General features: G+C 38.7%; 1 protein-coding gene across 2 annotated transcripts in view; it reads left to right on the forward strand.

Annotated features, from left to right (window-relative positions):
• DOCK11 (dedicator of cytokinesis 11) overlaps nt 1–17768 on the forward strand; it is a 195086-nt gene that overhangs the window by 160836 nt on the left and 16482 nt on the right. For both annotated transcript variants that reach the window (XM_030933580.1, XM_010365537.2), the window contains 3 exons: nt 1499–1714; nt 1801–1858; nt 10276–10382. In XM_030933580.1, the coding sequence (XP_030789440.1) occupies nt 1499–1714; nt 1801–1858; nt 10276–10382 (381 nt within the window). The remainder of the gene's footprint in view (nt 1–1498; nt 1715–1800; nt 1859–10275; nt 10383–17768) is intronic.

The raw sequence follows: 17768 nt of genomic DNA on the forward strand, positions 1-17768 counted from the left end.
TCTAAGGAATTGTTTTTACCAGTTGTTACCATCCTTAATACTATGTTATATAGGTAGATTGGTAAGTTTTTCTGGGTAAATGGGGCTTGTATACTCTCTCCTTGATAGGAAATCTTTTTCTTTTCCATAACTCATTTATGAAATGACTTAGTGTTATTCTGTTATGGCAGTCATTACCAACAAACCCTATTACAAAAAGATACGCCTTTCCCCTGGTAAATGGGATCTCTATTTATAGAAAGGAACTTTATGTATATAATTATTATTTTTAAAGGGATTAAGTTTTTATTTTTTATGTTTATTGTATTTATTTATTTATTTAGAGACGGAGTTTCACTCTTGTTGCCCAGGCCGGGGTGCAATGGCCCGATCTTGGCTCACTGCAACCTCCACCTCCCGGGTTCAAGTGATTTTCCTGCCTCAGCCTCCCAAGTAGCTGGGATTACAGGCGCCTGCTACCACGCCTGGGTAATTTTTTATATTTTTAATAGAAATGGGGTTTCACCATGTTGGCCAGGCTGGTCTCGAACTCCTGACCTCCGGTGATCCACTTGCCTTGGCCTCCCAAAGTGCTGAGATTACAGACATGAGCCACTGCTCCTGATCAAGAAGGGAGTTTTTCAAACCATTTCCCCCACATATTGTGTTCATATTGACAAGCGCCCTAACCCCTGTACCTGTCTCTTCGTCATCACCTCTGAATCATATAGATAATTGTGATTACTCCTGTGGGGGTTAAGAGGATGCAGTAGGACTTCCTTAGCAGTGGCTAGTGTAAAGAGGAAACTCTGGTATTCTTGGTGCCAAAAACAAACTTTGAAAACTTAATGATCTCTCTAAACTTTCTGGAGTGTTCTGTGATTCATGACCTCCCATTTGCGTAAATAGAAATTTCTGCAGTCTGGTTTTCACCTTAGTGTATGTGGTAGTTAGTGGATGGAGTAGGTATGCTCATCAGAATGGAAGGCTGGCTAAGAGCACCAGCTCTAGGGCCAGACTGCCTAGGTGAAAATCCTGTCTCTACATTTACCAATTTTGAGACTTTCGTCAAGCATTTAAACACTTTTTGATAATAGTACTTCACTCATAGGGTTGTTGTAAAAATTAAAACCTGTAAAGAACCCAGACCAGTGCTTGGCACATAGTAAGCTATCAGTTTTTAGTTACTGTTACAAGAAAACGGCAAACAAAGATCACTCCCATGGCTGTGGAATTCACCATGGAGGATCTGGGATTCAAAGCCAGGCAGTCTGACTCCAGAGCTAATGCTTTTATGTCCTGTGAATATACTGCCACCAAGGTTAGAGCCTTTGAAGCCTGGGCTAGTTACATATTTTAAAAATAATTTATTTAAAATTCTTTCAGTGTACTATATGCAATATACTAAGAACTGTAACAGGAAGTAAAAATCATATTATGTCCTCAGCATTGGATGACAAGCCTTAGAGCACATCAATATTGTTGTCAAACATGTCTTTTTTGTTTGTTTTGAAATTAGGCAACTGCCTTTCCCACAGAAGTCAAAGACTTGACGAAGAGAATCCGCACTGTTCTTATGGCCACTGCCCAAATGAAGGAGCATGAGAAAGACCCTGAAATGCTAATTGATCTCCAGTATAGCTTAGCCAAGTCCTATGCAAGCACCCCAGAGCTCAGGAAAACCTGGCTTGATAGCATGGCCAAAATTCATGTAAAAAATGGAGATTTTTCAGAGGTGACTACTGAAAATTTTGTTCTAAACAGCCCTTCAAAATACCTTGAGCATGTTCTGACAGTTCTTTCTCTGTCATCCTTTTTCAGGCTGCGATGTGTTATGTCCATGTAGCAGCTCTAGTTGCAGAGTTTCTTCATCGAAAAAGTAAGATATTTCTGTTTATAGAGATGGGGGGATTTTCACTTAGCATAATAGCTTTTTATCTTTGTAGTTTAACTGTGATATAATTGAACGCTGAAAAATATGTTCACCCTTGGCCTCATTCAGTGTTAAAAATAAGCTGTTACCAAAGAAGACTGGATTGTTTGTTGTCCCTTCTGCTTTCATTAGAGATCACAAGAAAAGTTAAATAGTACATGGTGGCCAGGTGCAGTGGCTCATGCCTGTAATCCCTGTGCTTTGGGAGGCCAAGGCTGGAGGATTGCTTGAGGCCAGGAGTTTGAGACCAGCCTGGGCAACAGAGTGAGATCCTGTACCTATTTTAAAATAAAATGTAAAATATATATATAAAAAAAAAAAAAAAAAGTACAGGGCTAGGCCTGATGCCCAGTGTTTATTTTCCAAGACTGTCCCTCCCTGGAAGGCTGCCACAAATTAAATTCTTCTCAAGGCTCAAGTCAGGATAACACAGATTATTTGTTTCCCCCTCATGTGTCTTAACATCACCGACTACCCATAGACTGTCTCTCCAGCCACTTTAGTGCAGTGATACCTGGGTATAAAAAGGGAGTCATACTCTTGAAGGGTTTCAGGTCCAGCAGCCCTGGATTCCTAATTTAAGATTCCTAATTCAGGAAATCTACTTGGAAGTGTCCCTTTCCATAAACAGTATTGTTGACTACGCTCAACAGTATTGTTGAACAAACTGCATCTGCTCAAATAGTAACCCAGTTGAGTTAGGTTTAAACATCGATTGGCAGTGGAGATGGCAGCCAAGAAATCTCTATCTCAATGTCCAAGCTACTTCCTTTAAGGCAGTGGAATGAGTAACAGTACGGCAAAATGAAACCAAATTATTAAAGGAGTCATATCACTCTGGCTTCAGCTGTAGGAACACAGCCATATTTTGTTTTATTTTTTAATTCCGGAATTCCTATAGTTAACTATATATCTATCATTTCACACTGAGGCTCAGTGTTTGATTGCCTCACATAACACCCATGTGGAGAATCTTTTCCTGAAAGGATTCTTGGCCGGGTGTGGTGACTCATACCTGTAATGTCAACACTTTGGGAGGTGTGGGTAGGTGGATCACTTGAGCCCAGGAGTTTGAGACCAGCCTGGGCAGGAATGGTGAAACCCTATCTCTGCAAAAAATACAAAAATTAGCTGGGCATGGTGTCACATGCCTGTGGTTCCAGCTACAAAGGAGGGTGAGGTAGGATCATAGCTTGAGCCCAGGACACTGTACTCCAACCTGGGTGACAGGACAAGACCCTGTCTCAAAAAATAATAAATAAATAAATAAATAAATAAATAAATAAATAAATAAAATTTAAAAAATATTCTTCTCAAATATAATTAAAATGTAGATTCGTTTTACTTATATTTTAAATTAACACTTTCTGTCTGACTCTGGAATTCTTTTGAACAATCTATGTGTTTGATATACTTTAGTTTTCTCCTTTTAGTATACATATGTGAGTTTTAAACAGAAAAAGAGATTAATTACCAAAATGAGGTCCCATTTGAGGGTTTTTTAAAAAATCACTGGTATGCATATGAAATCACAGTATAAGTAAATATTGAAATTACACACCTGAAATTTTAAATAAACTGACAGATATGAGAATCTTAAATGGAGTACTGTGATTTCAAGTATGTCTTCAGAGAAATAGGTTAATATTATCTCATCTTTTTAATTAGTGGAAATCTGGCCAGGCATGGTGGCTCACGCCTGTAATCCCAGCACTTTGAGAGGCCGGGGCAGGTGGATCACCTGAGGTCAGGAGTTTGAGGCCACCCTGGACAACATGGTGAAACCCTGTCTCTACTAAAAATACAAAAATTAGCCAGACATTGTGGCACACACCTGTGATCCCAACTACTTGGAAGGCTGAGGTAGGAGTGCTTGAACCCGAGAGGCAGAAGTTGCAGTGAGCCAAGATCTCGCCACTACACTCCAGCCTGGGCGACAAGAGCAAAACTCCATCTAAATAATAATAATAATAGTAGAAATCTGAAGATTTTTATGTCCACTAAGTCTAAAACTATACTTTTTAGATTTTGAAAATAGTTAATTATATTAAAACTATTTCCCTGGAATGTTTTTGTTTTTTTCACAAGTGCAAAGACATTAAAGCTAAGGAAAAATCAAGAATTATTTATCTGTATTATCAGTCCTTAAGCTTTAGAAATAGAATTTCTTGCTATGGTTTTTCTGGATATTATCATGAGGCAACTAGCATAAACACCAAACTGATACATTTCAGGAAGTGGGAATAATATTTTTAACTAGCCATTTATGTATTTCATAATACCCTCAAGGTTTTTTAGAATTTATCCTTCATAGAAATCAAAGCACTCTTCACTAATGAGGAGAAAATGTTGTTTTGAATGTTAAACAAAAAATGTTTAAGAGAATTTACATGTTTATTTATAGGTGTCATCTATTTTTTAATTTCTTTTAATTAAATTTTATTTTAAGTTCTGGGATACTTGTGCAGGACGTGCCGGTTTGTTACATAGGTAAACATGTGCCATGGTGGTTTGCTGATGCCATCTATTTTTAAACCTGGAACACTATTTGCCTAAATTAGAAAATCTTATTCTAAAATAGTGGTAGTAGTAAAAGTCCTGAGGGTTTTCCCCACTTAGCTTCAGTGATCCAAAACACCTTTTTTTCCTTAATTAGCTGATTCAACTATACTAGCTATACCAAGGTCGACTACTGATTTAAAACACAAGTTAAAAATGCAAACTGAGTATTATTCTAAGTGAACTAACTCAGGAATGGAAACCAAATATCGTATGTTCTTGCTTATAAGTGGGAGCTAAGCTATGAGGATGCAAAGGCATAAGAATGATATAACTGACTTTGGGGACTGGGGGTGGGGGCCAGGGAGGAATAAAAGACTACACATTGGGTACAGTGTATACTGCTCGAGTGACAGGTACACCAAAATCTCAGAAATTACTGCTAAAGGACTTATCCATGTAACAAAAAATCACCCGTTCCCCCAAAACTATTTTTTTTAAAAAACCTGTAATCTGTTAACCTCCCATCCATTCTGAGAAAGCATTAGTGAGCTGTTTGAAGTCTAGATAAGACCTGGCAATTGACAGAGTCAATGAAAATACGTTTGAATGCAGAACTGAAAAACAATCATTGAATTTACACTTGAGATCAACGTATTTGACAAAGATAATTTGGCACCTTTAGAACTCTGTTTTCTATCATTAAGTGCCCTTTGATAATGAGGCCAAGAGGGAAGGAGCATTAGAGTATATTTTAAATCTGTTACATATCCATTGCCAAAAATGTTTTGTTTTCTCTAATTCCTAACCAGTTTCTCTTGAAGTACATTATAAAACATTTTTAAATCAAGATGGAATAAAATACTACTCATCAGTTGACACATTGGAAGCAGATGTTCTACTGTGTAGCATTTTTAAGGGAAAAAATACTTTGTCCTATTGGATCATTGCCTAAGCAGGGAAGGGCTTAGGGGCCCTTGCCCCTCGAAGGTTACACAGCACCCACAAGGGACCATTTCCAGGTCCTTTTCTTCACTGGGTCAGGCACTGAACTGACAGGAAAACGGAAAGGTGGTATGCAGTTCTCCCTGCCCCCGCTCTCACCCTACCCTCAAACTTCTTTCAGGCAGCCTGAGCTCTTGCTTGTTCTACCAGAGAGACTTAAGGATCACTATTCTCTTCCCTTTATTGAAGGCACCTCAAAGTGATAATACTGTGTGTCAGCTATTCTCCTCCCTCCCAAAAAATATAAAATAAAAATGTCAGAATTTGCTTATTTTTATTTTGTTTGAGAACCTCAAAATTTCTAGATCACATTCTCCCTTTTTTCTTTTCCTGAGAGAGGATACAACTGTTTTCCCCAGGGAAGACAAGAGTCAAGTCTCTGCATTCTTTCACCACCAAACAGTATCCTAGGTTCAGCAAAGCTTCAGGCTTGCAAGGATTCACCCATCAACTCAGGAAAAGGAATTTCCTTTCCCATAGAGTCTGTTTTTTTTTTTTTTTTTTCATTCCTTATAGGGTAATGTTGTTCTCTTTCCCAAGTCTTTGTATCCAGGATCTGATAGCTTGAGTTTCATGAAGCTTTTTATTCCCTCATTCTTTCCTAGTTATAGCTTTTTCCCTTCTTATCCTCCCCTCAGGACTCTTAGCTCTTATCCTTCTTCTGACTAGCCATCCTTTTTTATCAAGGGTTGCACTGCTATCCCATCTTCCACACCCCTTCCCACTTTTTTTCACAGGATATCATGTATTCAGGATTGTGGTGTCTATTTGAACAGTTTTGATCTTGTTTTCCCTAAGACAGCAGTCAGGAATACAGAAGTTACAGCTGTAAATGGCAAGGTCAAGAGTCCTGGTCAAATACCAGAGAAACTGATAGCAGACTCTCCAGGACCACCCTCTACAGGGCTGCATAGGTCTACATGAGATCCCTCAAACAGATCCCTCCTTCTGTTGGGATATGTACACTGGCCAATTCTAGACTCAACAACTTGTTTCATCTGAAAATCTTTCTAGAACTAAGAGGAATCAGGATTTTCTCCAAGCATTTTTTTTTTTTTTTTTTTTTTTTTTTTTGAGACGGAGTCTCGCTCTGTCGCCCAGGCTGGAGTGCAGTGGCCGGATCTCAGCTCACTGCAAGCTCCGCCTCCCGGGTCCACGCCATTCTCCTGCCTCAGCCTCCCGAGTAGCTGGGACTACAGGCGCCGCCATCTCGCCCGGCTAATTTTTTGTATTTTTTAAGTGGAGACGGGGTTTCACTGTGTTAGCCAGGATGGTCTCGACCTCCTGACCTTGTGATCCGCCCGCCTCGGCCTCCCAAAGTGCTGGGATTACAGGCTTGAGCCACCGCGTCCGGCCTTCTCCAAGCATTTTAAAGAATCTAACAAGCAAAGGGTCCTGATATAATTGGATATTGATGGGTGTTGATAACTTTAGCAAAAAGGGGGAGGAATATAGTCATCTCTGGGTAGAGATAACATTATTAGGCAGATGCATTAAGATAACACATTTAACAAGAATATTGGACTCTGAAGCTGAAAATTCACGATAGTAGTCTTTGCACTAGGTAACCCAGACACAACTTTCAAAATTGGGTGTTTATGTCTTTGTTCCTGAGATAAAACATAATTTTCCCTACTTCTACTTAAGATACACCAGAAGACTCTCTAGCAAGATGCTTTTAGCCTCATCTCATCCCTGGCATAGGAGTGTGTGCTTTTCTTCATCCTCCCTTAAATCCCAGCATTCTAGAAAAGCCCTATGTTTGGAAATGACTTAAAGTAATAATCTCTTTTGAACAGACGGGAGTTTTTTTTCCCCCAGTTATGGACCTAGCTGCCTGAGGCCTTCAGGGTTTGACTATTTTCTTCAATAAAGGCTATGTTCTTTGTCTCTTCACTCAAGTCTTGGGCCCTCTTCTTTACAGCCGAGCTCTTGACTTGATAGTGGTGATTAAGTGGAATGTTTTTTTCTACATTTCAAGAAGTTCTCCTAATGCACTACTGCACAAAGAGTATCCCACAAACCAGCTGCTAGTCTGAGAACTGTTTATCACATGTTTACAACAAGATAAGGAGTATCGTCATGAATGTAAATGAACCATGTCACTAAACACTCTGTTTGTTCAACTGACTTGTTCCTTTTCATAGACTTTGTTGAAGAAGGAAATGAGGAATTGATTTACATTCTGGTGAAAGTTCCTTATCTTTTTATGGTCCAGTACTTTGAATAGAACTCTCTAGAGGTCTGTAACAGACCATTTGAGTCATGCTTATCTTCAGAAATGAAGCAGGCTATGTTTTATCTTCAGTGCCTTTTATTTATTATTATTATTATTATTATTATTATTATTATTATTATTATTTTGAGATGGAGTCTTGCTGTGGCACCAAGGCTGGAGTGTAGTGGTGATCTCGGCTCACTGCAAGCTCTGCCTCCCGGGTTCATGCCATTCTCCTGCCTCAGCCTCCTGAGTAGCTGGGACTACAGGCACCTGCCAGCACGCCCAGCTAATTTTTTGTATTTTTTTTTTTTTTTTTTTTTTTTTTAGTAGAGATGGGGTTTCACCCTGTTGGCAAGGATGGTCTCGATCTCCTGACCTTGTGATCTGCCCATCTCGGCCTCCCAAAGTGCTGGAATTACAGGCGTAAGCCACTGCGCCCAGCCCGATGCCTTTTATTAACTACTTTATTTGAACAAAAATGGTCCTACAGCTTGGTGGGTCAAAGTAAATATCACTTTCATTCCTGGGTCTCCTTCTTCCTTAATTAAAACTCACTGACTACTCCCACGTATTTCTCCCTTCTTGAAAAAGTATTTCAAAGCCAGGCATAGTGGCTCACGCCTGTAATCTCAGCACTTTGGGAGTCCGAGATCGGTTGGATCACTTGAGCTCAGGAGTTAGAGACCATCCTGGGTAACATGACGAGACCTGGTCTCTACAAAATATATAAAAATTCGCTGACGGTGGTGACTTGCACCGGTAGTCTCAGCTACTGGGGAGGCTGAGGCGGAAGGATGGCTTGAGTCCGGGAAGTCAAGGCTGCAGTGAGCTATGATCCGGCTATTGCACTGCAGCCTAGGCGACGGGGTAACACTCTGTCTCAAAAAAAAAAAAAGTGTTTCAAAATAACCCTATCTTCCCCTAGCAGACTTTCATCTTTCTCTCAAAGAAGTGTGGTTCCTACTTCTATGTGTGGTTCTTACCCATGTTCTGTCAAGCATCTTACCCAGAAGATACACGTCTAGTGATTAGGTTTCATTTAGACAAGAAGAGTTGGAAAAATCCAAGCCCTGATATATAACCTCTTTTCCACCAGAATTCTGAGAAATCTCTTCAACATGAGGTCTGATTTTTTTAAACTTTCCTTCTTCCTTCCCCAACCTCTAACAGGAAGATTACCAGTACTTAGTTGTAAGTAAAGGTTATTATTTGTAAGTATCACTGTTAGATTGTAGAACAGTAGATTGCGACAGCCATTTTTGTGTGTGTGTGTGTGTGTGTGTGTGTGTGTGTGTGTGTGTGTGTGTGACTAGCTCCTATTGGAAGGAAACTTTTTCATTGAAACTTTTTCAATGGTTATGTTATAAAGAGGCAGAATTTTCCTTGAACTCTAAAATTACAGACCACTTAGATAAAGGTAAAGGCAGAGACAGTAGGAATGTTTACACATGTTCCCCTGTCTAGAATCTATGGGGGAACCATGAGGCCTTTACACCTAGACTCTTGCTTGACAGTAACAATTTGGTCCAGAAGCCTACAGCAGGTGTTCTCAGCTTGAGTTCACTTCCTACTTTCCAGGAGTCCAGGGGCAGCAATTATTTTATTCTACCTTGAGAAGGCTAGTTTATTTACTGGTAGGCTTATTTGCTAATAATAATTCATTGAGTACTTATGTACTAGGCTCCATTCTAAACACTTTACATTTCATTTATAGCATAGTTATTATTCCTGTTTTACAGATGATAAAACTTTTTAAAGTCCCAGGGAGATAAGCATTAGCACAAAATCACACAGTTAGTGATAGAGCTGAGTCTATGTAACCGCCAAAGTAATGGTTCTTTCAGTGCCCCATCCTGTTTTCTCTAGGATGCTTCATCCCTGCCATCTGTTTTATTTCCTGACTCTTCAAAGTCCTAGGCCAGACCTTCTCCAACATCTCACTTCCTCTCCCACATCTCAGTGAAATTAGGCACTAGACATGGTTACCAAAGATCACTTAGTGGTTACCTGAAAAGTGCCTGCCCTCTTGTTTAGATGATAGAACACAAATGTATATAGGATCAAAGTTTAAATAAATGTTTAGATTGCACTAGGTGAACATCTATACTAGCCATTGAAGATGATACATAGTCAAATAATAAAACTTACTCATAAGTAACTTAAGCTTACTTTGTAGGGGAGAAGCTAATAAAATATGTAGTAGATGGAAACAAATTTTAAAATTTTTGCAAGTGAAAATTGTGCTTAAGACTTTGATTCTGGCCGGGCGCGGTGGCTCAAGCCTGTAATCCCAGCACTTTGGGAGGCCGAGATGGGCGGATCACGAGGTCAGGAGATCGAGACCATCCTGGCTAACATGGTGAAACCCCGTCTCTACTAAAAATACAAAAAACTAGCCGGGCGAGATGGCGGGCGCCTGTAGTCCCAGCTGCTCCGGAGGCTGAGGCGGAGCCTGCAGTGAGCTGAGATCTGGCCACTGCACTCCAGCCCCGTCTCAAAAAAAAAAAAAAAAAAAAAAAAGACTTTGATTCTTACAAAAACATGTTTTTATTTTAAATAGCCCATCTCTGTAAGGCTCACTGTTATTTACTAAATGCTTTCTCATAAATTTACTCCACTGTTTTTTTTATTCACACAGAATTATTTCCTAATGGATGTTCAGCCTTCAAGAAAATTACTCCCAATATAGATGAAGAAGGAGCAATGAAAGAAGATGCTGGGATGATGGATGTCCATTATAGTGAAGTAAGGATTCCAGGGCCTGCGTTGCCAGTTATATAAATTTCACTTCGTAAAATTCATGTATATTAAACAATTATTACAGCTAACCTAATTTTGAAGGTAACTAAGGGTTAGTGAACTTTAAGCATTAAAACTGTCCAGGCCAAAGATGTTCCTGTTTAGAAGACCCTGTCTCTTGAACTGGTCCCATTGTCTAGTTTTAGAAATGTAGCATTTGCCATCCTCAAGTCACCATCCCAGTAACTAGATAAGAGTCAACACATGTTGGAAATTTTTCCATAAAAAACAGAGTTAACATTGTTTTTTTTCTTCAGCTAAGACGGAGTATGTCCAAAAGTATTTTTAAATGGAAAATTTCTGCTTTAAATGCCACATGGATAGAAAACAGCTTTGGCTGTCAGTCAACCACCAAAGATTTATTGAACATTAACTTAAGAGCAAGGCCCTGGACTTGGTGACCTAGGAGCTTTAAATAATTAGATATGACTAGTCCCTGACCTCCAAGGTCCACCTGAAGAGATAATACATGTACATGAAATGGAAAAAAGACTTTTGAATAATATTTGAATAATATAGACAGTATGTGCCATGCAAAGTCAAAGGTGAAAGATGCCTTAGAGCTCAGGTAGACTAGAGGAGGTATGATCAGAGAGGGACTGGAAGAATGAGGACAGCCTGAAGGCATTCTAAGAGACAGGAGAAGAGCAGGCACCATGACTAAGAGGTAGGGAAGTGTAAGACATGTTTGAGGCACAGTGAGTGGATCCTTTTGGCTATAGCAGTAGGTTCCCATAGAGAAGAGTATTAGTTGAGGCCAGATTTTGAAAAACTTTCAATGTTTGGGCTTTATTCAGTAGAATATTGAATTGATATCAGTCTTTTTTATTTTTTATTTTTTTTCTGGAGTCTTGCTATGTCGCCAGGCTGGAGTGCAGTGGAGCAGTCTCAGGTCACTGCAACCTCTGCCTCTCGGGTTCAAGTGATTCTCCTACCTCAGCCTCCCGAGTATCAGGAACCACAGGCGTGCGCCACCATACCCAGCTAATTTTTGTATTTTTAGTAGAGATGGGGGTTTCACCATGTTGGCCAGGATGGTCTCCATCTATTGGCCTCATGATCCGCATGCCTTGGCCTCCCAAAGTTTTGGGATTACAGGTGTGAGCTACCACGCCTGGCCTCAAAGATTTTTGAGCAGAATAATGACTACATGAAAGCAAGGAAGAGGGAAGGCTAATTTGGTGATGATGTGGGAGATGTATTGAAGATACAGGGATAGGAGCTAGAGGCAGGGGCTAGAGAGAAGGCTGCCCTAATTATCCAGATACGAGTAGTTAAGGCTTAAACCAGGGTAGTGAAAGATTCAGGAAACAGTGTGAGGAAAAGATGATGATTTGCTGGCTGTGGGGGGGGAAGGGTCAAAGGTAGCTCTAAGATTTCAGGTTTGGAGGTTAAGGAGAAATGATAGATGGATGGTTTTGCAGGAAAAATGATGAATTTCATTTTATGGGTGAGTTGATTTTGAAGTGAAAGCTTATCAATATGGAAATAACCATCACACCATTAGAAATGTGGAACTGAGTCTGGGCTCAGTGGCTCATGACTGTAATCCCAGTACTTTGGGAGGCCGAGGCAGGTGGATCACCTGAGGTCGGGAGTTCGAGACCAGCTTGACCAACATAGCTCTACTAAAAATACAAAAATTAGCCAGGCGTGGTGGCACCTGCCTATAATCCCAGTTGCTGGGGAGGCAGAGGCAGGAGAATCACTTGAATTCGGGAGGTGGAGGTTGCAGTGAGCCAAGATTGTGCTACTGTACTCCAGCCTGGGCGACAAAGTGAGACAGTGTCTCAAAAAAGAAAAAAAAAAGAAATATGGAACTGAATATAAGGAGAGAGTTTAGGGTTAGAAATACACATCTGGAGGTCATATCCTTATGAGAATCAAAGCAGACTGAATGTTAGACATAAAATACAGTGAGTAAAGACCAGAGAATCAAGGACTGAACCACGGGGGAAAGTTCACAAAGAGTGTGAACACAGAAAACAAGAAAGAAACACAGAAAAGCAGAGATTGCAGTTATAGTCCCATAAAATTACATTTCTTAAAAAACTTGTATTAAACAATGAGATTAAAATTACAGTGACATACTTCATAAATACTTTATGAATTGATTTTTTGAAATACACAAATCTCAACTTACCTCTGGTTTATTTAATGATTCACCTAGAAGCTTTACCTACTACTTATGGATGTAGTCTCTCTCCCTATCAGTAAAATAAGGACAATAATACTATTGTGGTCACTTCACAATACATGTGAAAACTTAAAAAGTCATGAAGTGTGAGAGTAATGTCAGGTTTTATCATTGACCTACTTGGCAGTGAGATTTCTTAAAGGCAAGTTGGTGTCCTTTTACCCTCAGAACCTACAAGGATAGATAACTTAAAATATGTTTGCCAAATTAATTGACCATAACAGAGACACAAGATACTTGAATTTTTATTCCAGCTCAATTTTTGACTGTGTAGCCTTGGACAAGTTCATTCATGTTTCTGGATCTTAGTTAGATGATTTCCCAGAGACCTGCAGGTTTTACAGGCTGACAGCAGAAAGATTCAGAGGATTTCTTGGGGCTTAACTGGTTCAGTACAATTGAACTTATATCCTTGCCTTCTAAACAGTAGCTTCAGTGTATTCACAGAAACGCCTTTGAGCTTGACCCTTTTTTATACTCTTAAGGAGAGCAGTAACTTTTCTTAATAATCAAAAACCATAATTAGTTTTATGTATAAACGCATTTGTTGGAAATCTTTTGGGTTCTACAAGTAATTTATACACAGTTTTATTTGATATATACAGGTAGAATCATGTTCTATCAAGTGCCACTTTATGTTTCAGTCTGCATAATAAGGCTTCTTCCTTATACCCTAGCCAATTAAAAAAAAAACTAACACTGATTTAGAAGTTACATTGAAATGAAAAATACAAACTGTTGTCCATTTAGTGCTTGTATTTACATATGTGAGTTAAACCAGTAATAATGCAGTGTAACTTGTTTCCAAAAATGTATTTCTGACTTGATTTGCAACAGTCTTTTTTTTCCCCATGACACCGCCTCAGGAGGTCCTGATGACATGTGCCCCTGCAATAGATTTTAAACATATAATTAATATATAATTGGGCTGGGCATGGTGGCTCACACCTGTAATTCCAACACTTTGGGAGGCCAAGGCAGGCGGATTACTTGAGGCCAGGAGTTCAAGACCAGCCTGTCCCACGTGGTGAAACCCCGTCTCCACTAAAAATATAAAAATTAGCTGAGCGTGATGGCACAGGCCTGTAATCCTAGCTATTCGGGAAGCTGAGGCACAAGACTCTCTTGAACCCCAGGGGCAGAGGTTGCAGTGAGCCAAGATCGTGCCACTGCACTGCAGCCTGGGCAACAGAATGAGACTGTGTTTCAAAAATAAAAATAAAAATGATATAATTAATACATAGTAAAATCTTAAACAATCTGATGAATTTTGACAGTTGTATACACCCATGTAACTATGTAATCAGAAACAAAAAAATAGAACATGCCCATTCCTTCGAGAAAGGTTCCCTTGTGCCCATTTCCAGTCAGACTCCCCACCTCCACCATCTGATTTCTATCACCATGAATTAGTTTTTATGGCATATAAATGGAATCATTCAATATGTACCTTTTTTTTAAATCTGACTTCTCTTGTTTAACCTAATATTTTTGAGATTCATCCATATTGTTGGGTATATCAAAAGTTTGTTCTTTTCCATTTTCTTTATATACAAATTTTAAATCCATTCAGTTAATGGGATTTTGAATTGTTTCCAGTTTCAGGTTGTTATGAATAAGTCTACTTTAAACATTCCTGTCTGTGACTTATTGTTGGCATATGCTTTTTTTCTCTTGGGTAAATATCTAGGAGTGGCATTGCTGAATCCTAGGGAAGATATATATTTAACTTTTAAGAAATTTCCAAAGAGCTTCTCAAAGTGGTTGGACCATTTTATACTGTTTGCCAGTAGTAGATGAGAGTTCTAGTTGCCCCACGTCCTCCCTAGCATCTGATATTGCTAATCTTTTTAAATTTTAGCCATTCTATTAATATTAGATCTGAATCAACATCTCATTGTGGCTTTTATTTGTATTTCCCTAATAACCGATGATGTCTACCACTTTTTCAGGTGTTCCTTGGCCTCTTTTATATTTTCTTTTGTGAAATGTTTGTCTTTTATCCATTTTAGAAATCACATTGCCTACTTTTTATTGTTGTTTTGTGGGAGTTCTTTCCTGGATATAAATCCTTTGTCAAGATGTGTGTGCTGTATATTTATTTACCAGCTTCTGACTTGTCCATTTACTTTCTTAATTGAGTCTGTGGTTGAGCAGAAAATTTTGGTTTTGGTTGTAATTGATGAAATCCAGTTTATTATTTTATAATAATTTGTTCTTTTTGTATCTGGTCCCAAAAATCTTTGCCTACCTCAAGATCCTGATAGTGTTGTCCTGTGTTTTCTCTTCTCCTAGAAACTTTGCTTCCGAGTTTTGTTTAGGTCTGTAATATATTTAAAGTTCATTTGTGAGCATGGAATGAGATAGAGGTCAAAACTTTTTTTTTTTTTTTTTCTGGACAGTTAGGTGGTACATACCATTTGGGGACAAACAAGACTTTCCTTTTGTCACATTGAATTTACTTTGGCACCTTGGTCAAAAGTTCGGTTCTTCATATTTGTGTGGGCTATTTCTGGATTCGCGGTTCTCTTCTATTGCCCATCTTGATGCCAGTATCACACTTGATTACTATAACTTAAGTCTTGAAATCAGGTAGTGTTAGCCCTCCAGCTTTATTCTTTTTCAAAGTTGTTTTGGCTATTCTACATCCTTTGAATTTCCATATAATCTTTAGAATCATCTTTGCTATTTCCTCAAAATAGCCTGAAAATGGAGAGTTTAACAATATTGAATTTCTCAATCAATGAACGTTTATTTGGGTTATCTTTAACTGCCAATAATATTTTGTAGTTGTTAGGGTAGAAGTCTTGGGTTAGATTTATTGGTAGATATGCGATGTTTTGATGCTATTGTAAATAATATTGTTTGCTTTTACATTTTCATTTTTTAATATGTTGTTGCTAGTATATAGAAATATAATTGATTTTGTATGTTGTTCTTATGTCCTGCAGCCTTACTAAGCCTGCTTATTAGTTTCCGTAGTTTGTATGTTTTTTAGGATTTCTACATACACAATTATGCCATATGCACAGAACAATTTGACTTTTTCTAATCTTGTATGCCTTTTCTCTTTCTCTTGCCTTACTGTACTGGCTAGAACCTTCAGCAGAATGTTGGATATAAGTGGTGGGAGCAGACATTCTAACTTGTTCTCAATCTTAGGAGAAACATGTCTAGCCTTTAGATTTTTAGTAAATGCCTTTTATCAGATTGAGGAAGATCTCTTCTGTTCTTTGTTTCTTGAGTTCTTTTTAAATATCATGAATGGATGTTAAGTGTTGTAAATGCTTTTTTCCTGCATCTATTGAAAGAGATATGATTTTTCTCTTTGATTCAGTTTATGTGGTTGTATATTACATTTTTTTTCTAATTGTAACCTAACTTTACATTCCTGGGATAATTCATACCAAGTGTGTACCTTATTTTTAATTCCCCCAATGTTTGTCCCAAAATTGCTGGAAATTTTAATTTGGCTAGCAGACATTAATATATAGATATTTTATTCAAGTAGCAACATTTATTTCACATATACTATCCAGTGACACTAAAATAATTACTGGAAAAGCCAATATAAGTAAAATATTATCCCTATTCTCAAAGAACTATAGCCTATTGGAAAAGTCAGATATGTAGATAATATGTAAATAATGTACAAATATAGTGATAAATCCTTACCAAAAACTTAGTGAAATAGAAAAAAAGGTGTGTAGTGTCTTGCCTACCCTGTATTGATAAGGAAAAGGATCCTGGAAAAGGTGATACCTGAAGTGTTTTAAAGAGATTAACCAAGTAGAAGGGATTAAAGAGAGGAAGGCACAGCCTGAACAAAGACATAAAGCTAAGACACACCATTGTGATTCAGGGAAACTACTTAGTTCACTGTTGTTATAACATAAAGTACAAAGTTTGGTATGATGAATGATGAGATTATGGACATATCAGCCACATCATTGCAAGCTTTGGGTGCCACATGAAGGAGCGTGCCCGTTGTTCTGTGAGTGATGCGGAGCCATTGCCAGATTTTAAGAAAGGGAGAGTGACACACTCAGGTTTGCATTTTAATCAGAACCCTATGGCAGATGTGTGGAAGATGTATTTGAAAGGGCCAAGACTGGAGGCAGGAAGATAAATTAAGAAAAAAAATAGGGAAATTTTGCACCTTAGCAAGAAGAGAAATGGAGAGAAAGGGTCAGATTTGAGAAATATTTAGGAAGTAAAACTGGCAGGACTTGGTAATGAACTCATTAGAGAATGAGTAAAGAAAGAGGGTGTAATAGTTTCGTAGATATCTTAGCCTATTTGGGCTTCTGTAACAAAATACCAGAGACTGGGTAGGTTATAAACAACAGAAATATATTTTTCACTATACTGGAAGCTGAGTGGGTGAAAATAAAGGTGTTAGCTGACTTGGTGTCTGGTGAGGATCCACTTCCTAATTCATACATGGTATCTTCGCACTGCGCCCTTATGTGGTGGAAGGGGGTGAGCTAACTATGTGGGGTTCTTTTTATTAGGGTACTAATCCCATTCATGAGAGCTCTGCCCTCATGACTTAGTCATCTCCCAAAGTCTCCACCTCCTAATACACCATCACCTTGGGGGTTAGGATTTTAACATATGAATTCTGAGTAAACACAAACATTCAGGCTGTAGCATTAAGACTGTAACATCAAAGTACCACAAATTAGGTGGCTTAGAACAAGAGAAATTTATTGTCTCACAGTTCTAGAGTCTAGAAATACGCAGTCAAATTGTCAGGGCCATGCTCCCTCTGAAACTCTGGGTAGAAACCTTCCTTGTCTTCTGGTGGTAAGAGTTGTTCCTTGACTTCCCTTGACTTGTGGCTGCATCACTCCAGTCTCTGCCTCTGTAGTCGCATGGTGTTTGCCCTGTGTCTCTGTCTTCATATAAAGATACCAGTCATACTGGGTTGGGGCCCACCCTACGCCAGTATTGCTTCAATGATCATATCTGCAATGACTCTGTTTTCAAATAAGGTCACATTCTGAGGTACTGAGGTTACAACTTCAACTTACCTTTTTGGGGGACACAATTCTGCCCATAACAGATGATCAAGTCAAAACTGCGCTTAGTTTGCTACCTAAGGGTCTATAGGGTATTGCCACTGGCAAGAT

This window comes from Rhinopithecus roxellana, chromosome 7 (genome assembly GCF_007565055.1).
Source record: "Rhinopithecus roxellana isolate Shanxi Qingling chromosome 7, ASM756505v1, whole genome shotgun sequence".
Taxonomy (NCBI): domain Eukaryota; kingdom Metazoa; phylum Chordata; class Mammalia; order Primates; family Cercopithecidae; genus Rhinopithecus; species Rhinopithecus roxellana.